We start from the raw sequence: 17,823 nt of genomic DNA, 5'->3' as shown, positions 1-17,823 counted from the left end.
AGTATCTCCTGCATGCAGCCAGTACAAAATGGTGAAAAATGGTTGCCTGATTCTGGCATTTCATTCAACTGTAATTATACTAAATAACATTTTAAGCAGCTTTCCAAAATACAATACTGTGAAACATTTATTTTCACTTTCAACATTTTAAACTAAGTCAGATGAAAGTTATGAATCTTCCAGCAGTCTCAAGGGAGGCGTCAGCAGAACATACTGTTCACATGAATCCTGAAAAGGAAGAACATATTGTTTATAACTTTACAGTACTAGCAAAACCAACAAAAGTGACATGTAATAGTACAGCTAACTGCAATACATTTTAGATTGAGATTATTAATATTTTTTCTTTAAGTTTGCAGCTTACCTTCTAATGGCATTACCTGTCATTGCTTGCTTGTAGTGCTAGTGGAAGCCTTCCTGCTTTCATTTCAAAATAAAAGCCCTCAGGCGTTTTTTCTATAGACAGAATCCCTTCATTTGTTAACACGAGGCTTTTATTCTGAAATATGTGCCGGACAGTGATGTGGAACAAGCAGAGAGTTGGAAAGCATCATAAATGAATACAGTACGGAGTTTTAATTGTGGATTATTACTATTATTAACTAATTACCACACGTTTCTGAACCTTTCTCTGTCTAAAATAAATATAAATTATATTTATCATGAAGTTAAATGGCCATTAAAAGACAAACTCTATGCAGAAAGAAAGGGCTGACAGCAGCAGCAGAAACACAGCTGACAGGCAGCCGACATGCAGCCGACACGCAGCCAACAAGCGTCTAGTGTGAACACCAGACTCCTGCATCACGCAGCCACCACGCGACGCAGACGCCACGCGAGCCTCATGCGGGCAGTGTGCCCACGGCTTTAGGCTACAGTCAATGGAACAGTTGGCAGCTATGAGTCAACCTAGCATGAAGTAAGGTTTCAGAGGATGAGACACTGAAGAACAAATGTTACACTCAGTGTTGGAAATCAGATATTCAAATGTTTTTGTAGCCAACGCATTAATTTACAGTTTCACCAGAACTACTTAGAAGGTGTCCATTACCAGGAATTAATGGACACCGTGCAGCCAATCAGAATCGAGTATTCACCCAGACCATGGTATAAAATGATATAGCATAGCCCTTCTCCCCAGTTGGACCAGTTGAATAGAACATGTTTTCTACAGGGGAGGGACTGACTCTGTTTCCATTTACCTCCAGAAACAATATCCACATTACACATAAAATATTTAGTTGTTATATTCATCGTGACAACCCGCGACAATGATTGTTCCTCATTCCTCATTTCTTTTAAAATATTTTGGTGGAAAAGTTGGCAGTAGGTACATTAAAACAGCATCGATTAAATGATAGTATTTCTTTCTTTTTAAAAAAAAGAAAACATCTGTTTATTGATTTTGAAGAGCGGTATAGAAATACAGCAAAACTAATCATAAAATGTGCAGGAAAAAAACAACTGTTAGTATTCCGGTGCTAAAAACATTACCCTTATGTACTGTTGATTCAATGTCATTTTATTCAACATATAAACTGACTGCTGTAAAGATATTGTTTTAAAGCCATATATCAACCTTTATGACCTATAACACAATGTTGAATGAACAACTTTTGCTTTCTGGGAAATAAGTTAGTGTTGGGAAGAGTTATCTTCAGAGACAAACACAGATATTCTCTAACATGCAAAACTTGTAAAATCATTGTTTCCAGATAGTAAAGCATGGGCTCATCTCTCTTGTTTTTGCATTGCATAAAATGGCAAATATGTTCTGCTCTTTTGATGCAAGGCTTGGAGTTGTTCCACCACCCGATGTAACACTCAGACCAGACAGTCCCAGGAACACTGAGCTGTTTGTCTCACTGTGCTGTTTAGCTGATGGAGGGACAGAAACTATTCAGTGGTTGTCACCATCCAACAACCAGCCTCCTCTGAAGCTGCTGCTGCTGCTGACTCTAATTAAAATGCGTCTCTTATCCAGATTGTATCTAGATATGATTAAAACCGCTTACATTTACACCTGCTATATGTGTCTCCGGTGTCTACATTGAGATCCGATGGAGATCTGATTGTTCTGTCCAGCTCAAACAACCCAATGTCACTTCCTCCTCTCATTTGCATAGCGGCCAGGTAGCCACTCTCCAACATTTGCGTTGCCACTGCTCCATCAATGGCTCGGTAGCGATATGAATTGCCAAGTTTCTCTTGTTTAGGCTACTTCTGTCAGACCAAAATGAAAGCAGACAATCTGTCTTGTCTTTACTTCGTCCACAAATGTTTTGAATAGAAAGCTTTCTTTCTGCTTTCTTACTAGTACCTTAGCTCGCTAACTGGCTAATGGCTGCTTCCTCGCTGGTTTGGAACATTCACACGCAATTACGTGTTTCCGCCCACGTAGTAGTTATATGTGGATTGGAAACGCCATTGCATTTACACTTGTGTTCAATGTGGTTACAATGCATCCCTGACCAGCTCCGGAGGTGGTTTGGTCAGTCGGATTACAATCCGTCCTCGATGTTTTTTGGGTGCATTTACACGTGCACTTTCATGCAGTCAAACACTATCTGATAGCAACCTGACCATCTAGACGTGTTTTAATGCCAGGTGTAATGGGGTCTAATTTGTCAACTACGCCCCAAAATTATGGAACGCACTACCCATAAATATTAGGGAAGCAAACACGCCAGACATTTTCAAAAGACATCTTAAAACCTATCTTTTTACCAGAGCATTTTCTCTGTAACTTGCACTACGAATTTTATCCTGCACTATTTATATTTGACTATTTCTACTGTTCTAAAATGTTTTATTACTTTTATCATGATTTTGTTGACTCCATGCACTGCTCTTGCTGCTTGTTTTTTATTGATTTTATGTAAAGCACTTTGAACTGCAACTCCTGTATGAAATGTGCTATATAAATAAAGTCTTACTTACTTACTTACTTGCTAACTGCTAATCTGAGGCATGAACCTCATAGGCAGCATCATCAATGTAAAGCTTTAAAAACTGATCATATAGGTGGATCAACAGCTCTCTGACACATTCTAAGTACCACTAAACATCATAATGATGGCTGATGGGATTTATGGCTGGACTGGACTTGGATTAGTTTGTGCAAGTGTCCCTGATATTGTGTCCAGCTCCTGCATATGTTAATGTAAGTACATGTGTAACCCTCTCACCAAAGGCTCGTGATATGAGGAACACTTTACACATGTCATTGTAAAATACACCGGTCTCCGGTAAACTATGACTCTCACTCCCTTTAATATCTAATGAGAGGCTAAGGGAATGATCCTGTTATTATTAACAACATAATCAGAAAAATATGAAGAAACTTATTCAGTCACACAGCTTATAATGAGAAATAACAGCACACACACACAGTATCTCAGCTTCAACCTGGTATTAACTGAATGCAGTTATTTCACATATAAAACACAGGACCACACAATATGAAAAATAAAATGGAAACTAAACAGAAAGACCCGGGGAGTTTAATCTTAAATCTGTGTTAACCTGAGTGCACTCTTTGTTCTAGTTGGTTCTTTAAGCAAGCTTGCATTAAGATTCCTAACGTTGGAGCTCATGAAGAAACAAAAAGCAGTGATGTTACCTCCTGTAGAGTGAAAGCTGCTCCTACCGCGTCCGTACAAATCACCTGTCCTTCGGTCTGCAGCAGCTATGAAGAGCAGGAACACCAGTCTCACTGGTAGAGAACCTCAGAGCTGAGCAAACGTCTGCGACGACCTCTGGATCTTCTCCATCTCTGACAAACTCACACACGTCCGAGTGAGTTGACCAGCGAAGCAGTTCACTGTATACCGTATACTATACGGTATACGGTATAGTATACGGTATACAGTATACAGTTTATAGTATACGGTATACAGTATACTATGCATGAAAGTCTACACAGTGTAACACAAATATGATGTTGTATGTAGTATGTATGTCATAAATGAAATGTACTTGATTTCGGACCCCAGGAAGACTAGCTAGTGCCATTGGTATCAGCTAATGGGGATCCTTTTTAAATGAATAAATAAATACGGTATACGGTATATAGTATACGGTATACGGTATAGTATACCGTATACTATAAACTGTATACTATAAACTGTATACGGTATAGTATACCGTATTCTATACCGTATACCGTATACTATACCGTATACCGTATACCTTATTTATTTATTCATTTAAAAAGGATCCCCATTAGCTGATACCAATGGCACTAGCTAGTCTTCCTGGGGTCCGAAATCAAGTACATTTCATTTATGACATACATACTACATACAACATCATATTTGTGTTACACTAATAACATTCAAATTTTCCAAACAAATTCACATTCATACACATCTTCCACAACCATTTAGCCTGAAGGCAAAAGGAAAAGGAAAAAAAAGGAAAAGGAAAAAAAAAAACATACATGACCAACACTGGACTATTGATCAGCTGCTCCATTAATGTGTTCTTAGATGGTACTTGAATGAGGATTTGTTAGAGGACTGACGAATGTAAAGAGGGCAGCTATTCCAATGATTGATGGCACGATAAATGACCGTCTTTTTTAAGGCATTAGATTTTGGGTGAGGTAACATGATTTGGCCATCACCCGCTGTTCTAGGGAAATGACTGTGAACGTCCCTGCATTTGGTAATTTGACTGTATAGAAATTCGGGTTTAGTAGAATAAATGCTGTTACTAAAGAATGTCGCTGTGCTTAAGGCGAGTCTTTTCTCTACTGGTAACCATGACAGTTTATGATGCATGCTGTCTGTGTTTGTTCTCATGGGGCAGTCTAAGACTTGTCTTGCAGCTCTGTTTTGGGCAATTTGTAGTTTCTGCAGTACACCATACAGGTGAGCAATAATCCAGGTTGCTTAAACTTAAAGGGACTATTTGTAACTTTCAGAAATGCTTGTTAACAGTGACACCTGTGGCCTTGAAATCAACGAACGTCAGCGTCGGGCTTGCGCTTGCGCGCTCTAAATAGACATGAAGGAGCATCGCTCAACACAGTGAGGTGACACACGTCATCTAAAACCACAGTATCACTCTATATTTCAGCTGCTTGGCAGTAATGTTAGCTGACCAGACCAAGGTCTCTCCATGAATCACTGCTGATCCTAGTGTTGGCTTTTCCTGCCTCAGCGCAGGCTGAGGCAGTGGGGCTCCTCAATGAGTTACGTTATCGCCTCCTGACCGCAGCTGGCAGCCGAAGACACCGGCACCCTTTCGGTAATGAGATGATAACGTAACTCGTTGAGGAGCCCCGTCACTTCACAAGACACGGGAAACCTCTGTTGGTCTGGAGGAGCTGCAGCATTTATTTCTGCACAAACGTCCCCTGTACATTCACTAGATATTCTCAGAGCTAAACTAACTCTTCTGCAGTGTGGAGTGAGCGCGCGTTCACGTCTAGAGGTGGAGCGAGACAGCGAGAACTTGCGCTCTGTCTGAGTGCAGGCAAGCAGGCAGAGGAGACGAGGCTCCGGCCACACGCGAGCGTGCATATGTGAGCGCGCATGTGTCCCAACCCGGTACATTTATACGCTTAAAAAGTTACAAACAGTCCCTTTAAAGATTTAACTACTTGTCCCAGAATGTGTGCTGGAACAACACAATGTGCTCTACCCATGACAATTGACTGTCTATAGTTAGTCCCAGTAATGTGACCTTATCCACCTGCTGTATAGGTTAACTGTCCAAGTAGAGATTCAGTGTGGGCAAAGATGAAAGTTTATGACTAGATCCCAGAATAATGGATTTGGTTTTTGAGATATTTAGTACCAACTTGTTTTTTTTTTGTCCAATGAAACACCAAGTTTAGGTCTGACGATAGAACTTGGTCTAGTTCTCCGCTTGTATTTGCTGCGTAATACAGTGTGGAATCATCGGTAGACATTTGTATACTCGCTTTATGCAAAACAGATGGCAAGTCTGTGTACTAAACTGTCTACTGTATACGGTATACTGTATAACATACGGTATACCGTATACGTTATACAGTATACGGTATACGGCATACCATACGGTATACAGTATACTGTATACCATACAGTATACTGTATACCGTATACTGTATACTGTATAAAACACCACGGAAACGTATCTGGTCTATCTGGACCCTCACACCTGTGTGTCTCTGCTCTATGCCAATTCCTCTCTGTCTTTCTCTCTTGATTACCCAGAGTTCACCAGGTCATTCATTCTCTAAAATAAATAAAGTAGTGATCCAGCCTGCTGGAAACATGTTGAAAACATACAACTGTAAATGACTAAACCACTGTCTGAACAGAGTGATATATATTCCTATTACTAATGCACTAAACATTTCAATATATACAGTGCACCTTAACAGAATAAGAGTTATGCATCTTATCAATAACTGGCAGTAACTCACATATCTGAGATGACAGAATATAAATGAGGTTATTACACATTATGTATGTTTGTATATGTGGAGTTGAGGCATCTGTAATCAGCAGCGTGGGGATTCCCTCACTGCTCTCTGTGGGACGGATCAGTTAGCTGGTCGCCTGCTCTCTTCTCTCTTGTCACACACACACAGAAGGAGGTTAGATCCTGACGTAGCATGTTGTATATCAGCCTGATACCCCCCCCCCCCGGCCCCCTCTCCACTCAGGCTATTTTCATTCGACTTACAAGGGATTAGTTTAGGTGATTACCATCTGCAGGTCTCTCCTCACTGTGTGTGTGTGTGTATGTGTGTATGTGCGTGTGCGTTTGTGTGCGTGCGCGTGCGTGTGTGTGTGTGTGTGTGTGTGTGTGCGTGTGCGTGTGCGTGTGTGTGTGTGTGTGTTTGTGCGTGTGTGTGTGTGTGTGTGTGTGTGTAATGCATTATATTATATTATTTGTGCATTTGTTGAAGTAGCTCCTAAAGTTTGTGCCTGAGCTTTATTCCACGCCAGCAGTGGAAGACATATCCTAGATGTCTCAGGTTAAATGACCCTAAAGGAACCAAAGGAACTGATCAGTTTATTCAACCTCATCACCGCACCAGAACGTCAATACTGGATAGTTCTACAGGACCCTGGATTACATTCATTGACAACATTATTCATTCCTTCTATTTCTGCCCATGGAAACTAGAGTATTGGTTAAAGAACGATCATGGTTATGAATAAATGATGGTTAAGGTGTGGGAAGGAGAAGGAGATTGTGGATAGGGATACTCTTAATGAGAGGCAGGTCTGTGACAGAGGCCTGAAAATGAGCTGCATTCCCATCCACCACAACGACCTCCATACCTGGAACACGTAATATGCTGTTAAGAGGTCGTGGTAGTTTCACGTATGTTTGTGAGATCACGTTGCTCTCTGCCTCGTGGCATTAAGGGCACACTACTACCTGTATAGACGCTGAATGAGGTCATATGTGGCCCAGACCACCTCTGAATGTGGTCTGAAAGATCCGATCTCAGTGTGTCCTCAATGTGTCTTGAGTGTGTTCACACCTGTACTTAGAGCTGTCCACTTGTGATCGGATCACTGAGGACGCATGTTAATACCAGGTGTGAACAGGGCTTTAGAAAAGGCGAATCAGATTGAGCACACAGGACTCATAAATCAATGAATCAGTGAAGGCAGTGATTCTAGCGATTCTGGCTATCAAAATAAATTCATCAATTAATGAACTATAGAAATGATATTCAAAGAACCTAAAAAAACAGATGGTTGCACTACCGTTTTTTGCTGGACACACACGAGGTGAACGATCCAGCTCCGCTGGGATGCACAGATGCTTTGAGTCAGGCGACCGACCCGCCATGTTGCTCATGCCTGGTTTGCTCGTTTGGGCGCTGTCTTTAGTTCAGATATAAATGTAACATTGGTCCTGAAAGTGCTGCTAGTGGAAAGAGCATGAGCTCATAAAAGTCCAAAGGGTTCAATAACTTTGTAGCATTTCATATATTTGCCTTTATGACACAGTTACACAACGTAACCTTTGGTAAGCCAACATTAATAGTAGTAATAGTCTTTTTGTGCACTTGCATCATCATCATCATCATCATCATCATCATCATCATCATCATCAGGTGTTGTGTTGGTCTATGTCTCATAGTGTTATTGTGTTGGAGCTGTTTAGAATATGGTTTCTCTCTTTAGGGCCATCTAGTGGTTGTTTCTGGTGTTGCATGTGGTTTAGTGATTGGACTTCCTGTGTAGCATAGAGGAAGAGTTTTCAGACAGGAAGTCTAAGTGGTCATGTGTGAAGATAGTCTTCAGCCACCCTTTTGTTTCAGTGACTTTATTGTTAATCATTATATTACCACTTTAGTGCTATAGATGAATAATTGTTTGGTCATTTGTTCCACTTTTCTAATATTGTGTTACCATGTGACTACCTGCTTATTGTTCATGTACTACCTGCTTTCCTGCCAGTGTATTCCTGTGATTTTACGTACCTTTGTTTTTACTTTACCTTTTTTCCGTTTCTTCAGATTAAACAACAACTTGCGCCTGCTCCTTGGAGAGATGTTCTGAAGAGGAGTTTAGCTAGCTGTGAAAACTCAGTATAGGCTCAGTAGGAGGACACTGGGGAATAACAGTATAGGTATACACAGTATATACAGTATAGTATCTATGGAGATATTGGAGAGGTTTCAATGTGGATCTGTCAGGATGAATTCAGCCTCTCTTTATCTCCAGCACCAACAAAAACATGTTCCAGTGTTTTAATGAAACACAATATGGTGTTGTTGACAGATGGCATACCCAGACCACAATATTTAATAAGAAACGGAGGGTTGGAAATAGAGCAGGCTTTGTATTATAATGCGTTGAAAGGCTCTGATTGGCCCTGATACACATCCTACATGTTGGTGTGGACATAAACTTTAGTGACAAAAAAAAAAAAGACATCACAACTAACCCTAACCCCATTTCAGCCCAGCACAGAGTGATTGACTTTTGCTGAAAAAACACAAAAGACATAGGAAAGAGAAGAGATATGTTAATCTACTAGTCTGTAGTTTTAAGGGTTTATTAATGCCAGCAGCAGTGAACAAAGTGATCTGCTGGTAGCACAACTGGACAATAATGGATCCCACCAGAGTAACGGCAGAACCACAATGTTGGGTTTAGGCCAAGAAGAGTATATTTATAGAGTATAAGAATGCTTATGTAAGGAGAAGGATGACTTCTGAAGCTGGCGGATTGTTAACTGCTGAATGTTTGTGTGTGTTGCAGACTCTCTGAGCGAAGCACTGAAGGCCATCAGTGTGAGTACGGAGCTCATTGAAGAGGAGCTCAAGCCTCATTTGGACACAGTGCTGGCTGCTCTTTTAGAAAAGAGTAAGTCTTGTAACGCACCTGTACACACACACACACACACACACACATCCATGAGTCTAACCCGTGCCGTACACTGTCCGGATACGTTCTAATCTCTACAGTTCCTGTAGTTTATTCCATCCTGCCAGCACCATAGATCTGTAGTCCTGGTTGTGTTGCTGAGTTGTGTACCCCCGGTGGGTGGGAGGGTACTGTTCACATGCACATGCATACATGAATACGCCCACCTATGTACAAAAATATACTCGATACATTACAATTCATACAGAGAAAATTTGGCCTGGGACAACAAAGCAAAAGTAAAATGAATCACCTTTACAATGTTTTTTAAATTGCTCTCCACTGAGGAATGATAACAGAGCTGACACATTTGACAGGCAGTGTCATGCACCCTTTAAATCTGTTCTTGTACTGGTATAGCCTTACAGATCACAGTGACCTCTCAAAGCACCCTGGCACTTTTTCAGGCATGTGACCTACATGTAAACCATCACATCACATATTTTTAACAAGGTGTGTTTTACATTAGCCTGAATTTTGTGTGCATATTGACTATTTGGTGTAAGGGTGGCACAGTTTGCCTGTTAGACTGTCACATGGTGTATGTTGGGTGAAAGTGAAAGTCTGATGGTGGCAGTAGAGAAAAGGTCAGGGAGACACCACTAAACATCTGTGACAGTGTCTTTTTGAATGAGACCACTCGGAGTCATCACATACTTATTGAGTCAAAGTCACATCAGGTGTCTCATATAACATAACTCATTTATCGGGGCATCCAGCAGGCTCATTACTATACAGAAACATTCATGAGGTGCTTTGCATCGACCATTTGTGGTCGATTTGCAAATGTGGGCGTGTAGAGGGCGGGATATGAGGCTGATCCATGTGAGGACAATTCCAAGTTGATTTGTGATTTATAAAAGGAAATTGCGCACTGACAGGCGTACGCATGGTTTGATAAATCACAATATTTTTGCCGTACGTTCATTTCCTCATTTGTACGTCTAGTACAAACATTTAGTGTGGATCCTATACACGGTTTTATAAATGAGACCCCTGGGCTTTACTGTGTAAACTACAAACTAGTAGCCAAAACTAACTTTGCATATTTCTAGAATATGCTGTCTTTTGATAGCCTGTCATTGTTTTCACTCTGAACAAATTAATTTGTGTGTCCACAGAGAAGGATGCTGCTGTTGAGATCACCAGAAGTGGGATTCTACCGACCCTGGCTCAGGCCTTACGGAGCAAAAGCAGCCTGAGCTGCCAGGTGGCTCTGGTGGTGGCAGAGATGGCAAGAGAAGGTATACTGCTACTGTGGTTATAACTTGTTTTGTTCTTGGATAATATAAAACAAGATATTGATTATATTTGATATACGAGATTTGCCGGCTGCACGGTGGTGCAGTGGTTAGCTCTGTTGCCTCACAGCAAGAGAGGGTCGCAGGTTCAAACCCCGCTCGGGGCCCTTCTGTGTGGTGTTAGCATGTTCTCCCAGTGTTTGCATGTTCTCACCATGTTAGTGTGGGTTTTCTCCAGGTGCTCAGGTTTCCTCCCACAGTCCAAAGACATGCAGGTTAGGTTCATTGTTGACTCTAAATGTCCCGTAGGTGTGAATGTGAGTGTGAATGGTTGTCTGTGTCTATGTGTCGGCCCTGTGATAGTCTGGAGACCTGTCCAGGGTGTACCCCTGCCTTCACCCAATGTAAGCTGGGATCGGCTCCAGCCCCTACAGGCCTACAGGCCTACAGGCCTACAGGTCCTAGAGGACGGTACGGTAGATTGCAGCGGAGTGAATGATACGCTGCAGTCTGCCCTTGTCCTTGGCTGTAGCTGCAGCGTACAGATGGTGATGGAGGAGATGAGGATGGACTCATCTTCTGTCTTCTTTTGCCAGCTGTCCTTCCTACATTTGACAGCTTCAACTGCTACTATTAGACTGGATTATGTGTTTAACTTCTTTGTATTTGTCTAATATTATAGTTTGATCTTGGTTTGTAAAATGTGCTGCTCTCAGGGGAATGGTAAACAGGTGAGCAGGCGGGGAAGGTTAGGTGATGGAGCGGGGTTACTGCTGGGCAGGAGGGAGTGGCTGGGTGGAAAAGTCTGAGGACATCTGGTGGACGTAGGGAATGAATGGCAGTGAAGGAGCATGTGACTGAATGATGGTCAGAGAGGCAGAATGAACAGAAGTGAGGAAATCATTGTGACACATATTTCCATTATTTCTGAGGACTTTCCATCCACGCTGCTAAAAATATTGTTTCTTCTTCGTCCCTTGACTAACTTTTCCACAAGGTTCATGGTGCCGTTGTGATACACTGGCAAGAAGCCACACTCTGAATATATGTCTGTAAAATGACGAGCTGGGTGTGGTCTCACATACAACACAGATTCAAGGGACTTTCTTTAAGGGGGCATTAAAGAGGTTAAAGGTTCTCCTTGTGTGTGTTGTAGCTGCAGTCAGGGAGCCGTGCATTGAGGCAGACCTGGTGAAGGTGCTGGTTCCCCATCTGAACTGCAATAACCAGGAGATGCTGCTGAACACCGGCAGGGCCATTGGACGCATCTGCTTTGACAACTGTGAGTTGGTGTGACACCGCTGGCTCAGTCAGCGGGTTCACCGATGATGAACGGTGTTCTTTTCAACGTTACAGAGACATGCAGCATGTCTTCAGGTTTGAATAGGTATTAATTACGTATATGGCTTATGGTTCTCTAATGTAAAATGATCTTTAATTATGACTCAGTTAAATGTGGTGATTTGTATTTATTTATCATTAGTTACCATCTCATAATTACAGCAAACCTGTGAGAGCAAGAAGTGAAATAATGACTTTAAAGCTACAGTTGGTAACTTTAATAAAAATGACTTTTTATCATATTTGGTCAAACTGTCACAGTATCCTGACAGGAGTACATGAGGAATATAATCTGTGAATAAATCAGGTTCTTCTGCCTCCTCCTAGTACTCCTAATGACAGAGCTGAGGAGTCTCTAAGCAGCTGTCAATCACTGCTCCTGAACTCCGACCAACAGTCAAACTAGGCAGCGCTGATCAAACATGAATCAATATTCTGTTACTGTAATGTCTATTTCTCTCCTCAGATGTTCTCAGAAACATCTTGTAGTGTATTGTTTAGCTGTAAAATGAGAAAGTTTGTGACCCGGCCGCCATGTTGAGAACAGTCTAGCCAAAACCAAGCACCGCCCACCGGCCGGAGAAAACCATTCTCATTTTACAGCTAAACAGTACACTAAAGTAGTCAGGTCAATTTTATTTGTATAGCCCAAAATCACAAATCACAAATGTGCCTCAGGGGGCTTTACAATCTGTACAGGATACGACACCCTCCGTCCTTTACAGTACCACCCTCTCATCGGATAAGGAAAAACTGAACCAAAAAAAACCTTTTAACAGGGAAAATTTTTTTTAGAAACCTCAAGAAGAGCAACAGAGGAGGGATCCCCCTTCCAGGATGGAAAGACGTGCAATAGATGTCGTGTGTACAGAGTAACAACATCATGAACATACAACATAGACAATCCATATGACAAAAATTAATATTTATAATGTGAACATATGTGAGAGGGTGGATCCAGGAGGATGTCGAGCAGCTTTCTGGTGTCGCCAAACAGATAGAGCCAGAGCAACACAACCTCCTCTCCACGCCAGATAGATAGAGCCAGAGCAACACAACCTCCTCTCCACGCCAGATAGATAGAGCCAGAGCAACATGACCTCCTCTCCACACCAGATAGATAGAGCCAGAGCAACACAACCTCCTCTCCACGCCAAATAGATAGAGCCAGAGCAACACGACCATCTCTTCACGCCAGATAGATAGAGCCAGAGCAACAAGACCTCCTCTCCACGCCAGATAGGTAGAGCCAGAGCAACACAACCTCCTCTCCACGCCAGATAGATAGAGCCAGAACAACACAGCCTCCTCTCCACACCAGATAGATAGAGCCAGAGCAACACAACCTCCTCTCCACGCCAGATCGATAGAGCCAGAGCAACACAGCCTCCTCTCCACGCCAGATAGATAGAGCCAGAGCAACACAACCTCCTCTCCACGCCAGATAGATAGAGCCAGAGCAACACAACCTCCTCTCCACGCCAGATAGATAGAGCCAGAGCAACAAGACCTCCTCTCCACGCCAGATAGATAGAGCAAGAGCAACACGATCATCTCTTCACGCCAGATAGAAGTATGTTTCTTCAGGCGCATTGGAATCTTGCAGATGTCATCAGGAGCACTAGGAGGAGGCAGAGGAACCTGATTTATTCACAGATTCTCTGTCTCATCTACTACTGTCAGGATTTAGTGACAGTTTGAGCAAATATGACAAAACAATGTGTCGATATCTGTCACTTTAACCCTAATGTCTCTCTCTCTCTCTCTCTCTCTCGCTCTCTCTCTCTGACCTTCCTCTCAGCATACCAACAGGACCAGTTAGTCCAGAGTGGAGTGATCCCCAGACTGGTGTCCATAATAAGGGAGTATCCAGAGAACGACCCTCTGGTCAACGTCTGCCTGCTGGCTCTCTGTAACCTCGCTGACATGGGTGATTATTTAGTATTTCTATTTATTTTAGTAAATCATTATGAATTAGCTGTGATTTGAATCACATTGTCTCCGTATTTAAACATGTCCCTCACATCTATTGGGTCATCTCTGTGATGTGTTCACATCTTCTCCATGTCATCATATGAAACACACTCAGGTACATGGGCACAAACACACACTGTTTGTGTGCAGTGCCATGAGAAGTCAGTGGGAAGAACCAACAAACAAATACATTTCAGTCAGGACCACTTTAGTCAAAGAAACTTATTTCCATTTGCAGTAATATCTACAGTATATTTGGCGGTATGGCTCTGCTCTGGGACCTCCCTGCCCATCCACGTGCATACGTGGATCCACATGCCTACGTGATAGCATAAGGCAAGGAGAGCACACCTCCTTGCCCTTCCATGTGCATACATGGAAAGCCAAAGGCAAGGGAGAGCAGCAGCAAAGACCCCCCTGGGTGCAGAACAGAACCGGCATCAATGACAACAGAAATGACATTGATTAAGTCAGACACAGTATTAAAAGGAGGTGGTGGGGTGGAGGTGGGTTGCGAGCGGCTTGTAGAGGAAGCAGCAAAGGTAGGCAGGCTGAAGCAGCTTAAATAAGGCGACCTGTATGAAATTTGCCAATGAATGCATAGAGGGGAATCAGCTGATCCGTCAGCTGATGCATCAGCTGATTGGGCTGGCTTAAGATCTGCTGCTATCAGCTGATAGCTGTCATATGAGCAGAGCTTGACATTATGGCCTACCTGAACTAACGCTACGCTCGATATCTGACTTAAGTCCGTAAAAACAATGAGCCAGAGGTTATACAGTGATGTCACCAGGACAAAGGAATTAAAGGGAGGCCAGCACTGTGATATGTTTTAAAAGGGGACACTACAGACGAAGAGGGTAAAAAGTTGAGTTGATATCACCATAAAACTTCCCCACTTGATCACTTACATTAAGACAATTATTTTTTGTATTACAAGTTTTCTGTAATTGTAAGTTTAAATGAGGCATTATCTCACTGAATGTGTGCTAATCTGCGTACATTTCCAGAATATAAATGTGAACATTTGATGAAGCCAGGTTAAACATTATTGTTTCATTTTGTTGACATATTACAGTCAAAAGGTTTTCACAGCGGGAACTTTACTGTCAACATCAAGCAATGTTTTTAGGATTAAGATATTATATAAATGAATGATTATGAACAAACCCCTCTGTATAAACCCTCAGACTATAGATAGGAGTGAAACTGGAAAGTCTGGTGCATGTTGGTGCTACTGAAGTGGAGATTTCTGTCTCAGAGTCTGAGAGAAAACAGCGTTTAAAGAGATGGATTGTATCAGCAAATGAATCATTATATAATGCAAATCTTTGGTGAATTTAGGAGAAATCTACACAAATAGAAAAAGTAGTAAAATAAACAGCATGTACAGTAAATGTGTATTTTGGATGTTTTCTTTCCACTAGTCTGAAAAAAGAAGAAGAAAGAAGAAGACATGTTATGGAAGCAAAATAACCCAAAATCCCCAAAATTGACCAGTGCATGAAAAAAGGATGTTTTTGTCTTTAGTGTCTCCCCTTGAATGAAACCCTTATTAAGCTGAGCGGTAAATTCATCATTTCATAAAGCTGCTGTGTTAAATCAGTTGTATATCTCAGATGTATGATAGTCAGGATAGTCACCCCCACACTATCTAAAGTTATAGACGCCTATGTTTGCAGACTCTGCGCGGGATGCCCTGGCAGAGCTGGATGTGGCAGCTGTACTGACCTTTCAGCTGAAACGGGCGCCTGATGCCGAACGCCGACATGTCATTCTGGAAATACTGGGCTCACTGGGCGAGAGCGGTAAGACCTGCAGGGGGTTTCAGGAAAGAGGCTAGTAAAGGGAAGACTTAGAGGAAACTTACATCCATTTTAAATAAGGATAAATAAAGTCAGGCTTTGTCATGAGCCATTAGAGATTTGGACCTCAGCCAGACAACGGTGAAGCGTGCTGATGTTTCCAGAAGCCTTTTATTTATGTTCAGTCGACAGCCATATTTTGAACACAAATTGAATTTGCTTTCTGTAATATCCTTACTTCAGATAACACCTTTCTTCCTTAAACACCGTAAGAGCTAAAGGACAGATAAATAAAATAAAAAGAGCTCTTACAAAAATATAACCATTACAAACCTTATCCATATACTGTATTTGCCATACATATTAGCATTAATTAAACATTAAGCCTAATATGCGCCCATGAAAAGTTAGAAGGCTAGCATTACAGCGATGTCAATGAAAAGCTGATGTTAGCAAGATTGTCAAAATGACAACACAAATAAACACACACACTGTAAATACGGCCACCTAAATCACATAATGTCACTGCATATAATCATAAAACATATTAAACACACAATACCTTGTTCCCGTACTGGCTAGGAGCTTAAGTATCAGATTATGATGAGGATATAGCAGCGAAAGTTGCATGCTTTCCTTCCTTCAGTAAATCTCCGTAGAAGTATCAGCCATCCAGGAGGAGGCGTCAAAATAAAAGTCACATAATATAAAAAAGGCGACTATCAAAATAAAAGCTTGTAGAAAGTAATTGCCTTATAAACGGACCTTAATACACATTTAAGAGTCATTTACACTCCTAACAATCATGAGTGTATAATAGAACACTATACAGTTTTAAGCACAAATGATTTATAACTGAAAATGACCTTCCCCCTTAAAGGAGCACAGGTAACTTGTGCAAAAAACTGGAAAACCTTTATTAACTATAAAGGATTAAGAAGGGGTATTATGAACTATAGGGAGAGGGAGGCAGACTTAGCAAGTCTCCAGCAGCAGGACCAGCTTCTGGACTGGGCGCTCGACTTCTGAGCTCTTGTGGAGATGCTCACCTTTCTTGCCAAGCTCCTTGTCACCGTAGCAGACTTTAACTCTCCCTACCAGTCCGTCCTTGTCAGTAGTGGTTTCTGAAACTCAGTCTCCACTCATTCCTGTGCACATCATCTTCTTTCATCATGACAATATCTCCAACTTGCAGATTTCTTTTTGGGTTATGCCTACGCTGTCTGAGAGCAATGTTGGCAAGGTATTCCTTTCACCATCGACTCCAACTTCCCACACCTCTCTGACATGGCTTGAATAGTTCATGCTGAAGTCGCATTGTTTCTCTGCAAGAAATGCAGCCAGCCGGTCTGCATTAACTTCCTTTAAAGCTTCTTTGAGTTAATTTTTGGCTCCAACGAAGTTGCTTCCCTGATCAGACTTGATCTGACGTACAGCGCCACGTATGGCAATGAAACATCGAAGGCCATTTATGAACGTGTCAGTTGACATGTTGTCAAGCATCTCAATATGAATGGCACGGGAGCTTAGGCAAGTAAAGAGAAGTCCGCACCTCTTGTTCTCCTTTCTTCCTTGCTTCGTAAGGAACGGGCAAAAGCAGTCCATTCCACAGAAAGCGAATGGGGGTGACGGTTCCACATGCCCAGGGGGTAAGTCAGCCATCCTTTGCTCCTCCTTTGGTTTCCAATGCCGTCTACATGTGACGCATTGATGAATGTAGGGTGCTACTGTCCGGTTGATTCCTGGAATCCAGTAGCCGTTGAACCTGATTTCATTAATGGTGAGACCTTTACCTTGTTGCTTCTTCCTGTCATGGTGATGAGCGATAATCATCCTCGTGATGTCATGATCTTTGGAATGACTGCAGGGTGCTTGATGGATTTGGAAAGAGAGGCGTTGCACAGCCTTCCTCCCACCTTGTGGATACCATCTTTGTCAAGGAAAGCATCGAGAGAGTATAATGTATTGTGAGATGGTAGGGGAATCCCTCTGCTCAGCAGTTTCAACTCTTCTCGATACACGTTTCCTGCAAGTCTTTGATTATGCAACGTTTTGCATCTTCTCGTTCTG

At 42.0% G+C, this 17,823-nt stretch overlaps 1 protein-coding gene across 3 annotated transcripts in view; it reads left to right on the top strand.

Annotated features, from left to right (window-relative positions):
* The window catches only part of LOC141773433 (rap1 GTPase-GDP dissociation stimulator 1-B), a 50,241-nt gene that overhangs the window by 1,154 nt on the left and 31,264 nt on the right, over nucleotides 1-17,823 (top strand). For all 3 annotated transcript variants that reach the window (XM_074645258.1, XM_074645255.1, XM_074645257.1), the window contains 5 exons: nucleotides 9,228-9,332; nucleotides 10,514-10,636; nucleotides 11,790-11,915; nucleotides 13,776-13,904; nucleotides 15,631-15,756. In XM_074645258.1, the coding sequence (XP_074501359.1) occupies nucleotides 9,228-9,332; nucleotides 10,514-10,636; nucleotides 11,790-11,915; nucleotides 13,776-13,904; nucleotides 15,631-15,756 (609 nt within the window). The remainder of the gene's footprint in view (nucleotides 1-9,227; nucleotides 9,333-10,513; nucleotides 10,637-11,789; nucleotides 11,916-13,775; nucleotides 13,905-15,630; nucleotides 15,757-17,823) is intronic.

The sequence above is a fragment of the Sebastes fasciatus genome, chromosome 9 (assembly GCF_043250625.1).
Source record: "Sebastes fasciatus isolate fSebFas1 chromosome 9, fSebFas1.pri, whole genome shotgun sequence".
Taxonomy (NCBI): Eukaryota; Metazoa; Chordata; class Actinopteri; order Perciformes; family Sebastidae; genus Sebastes; species Sebastes fasciatus.
This window is presented reverse-complemented; position numbering and strand designations above follow the sequence as displayed.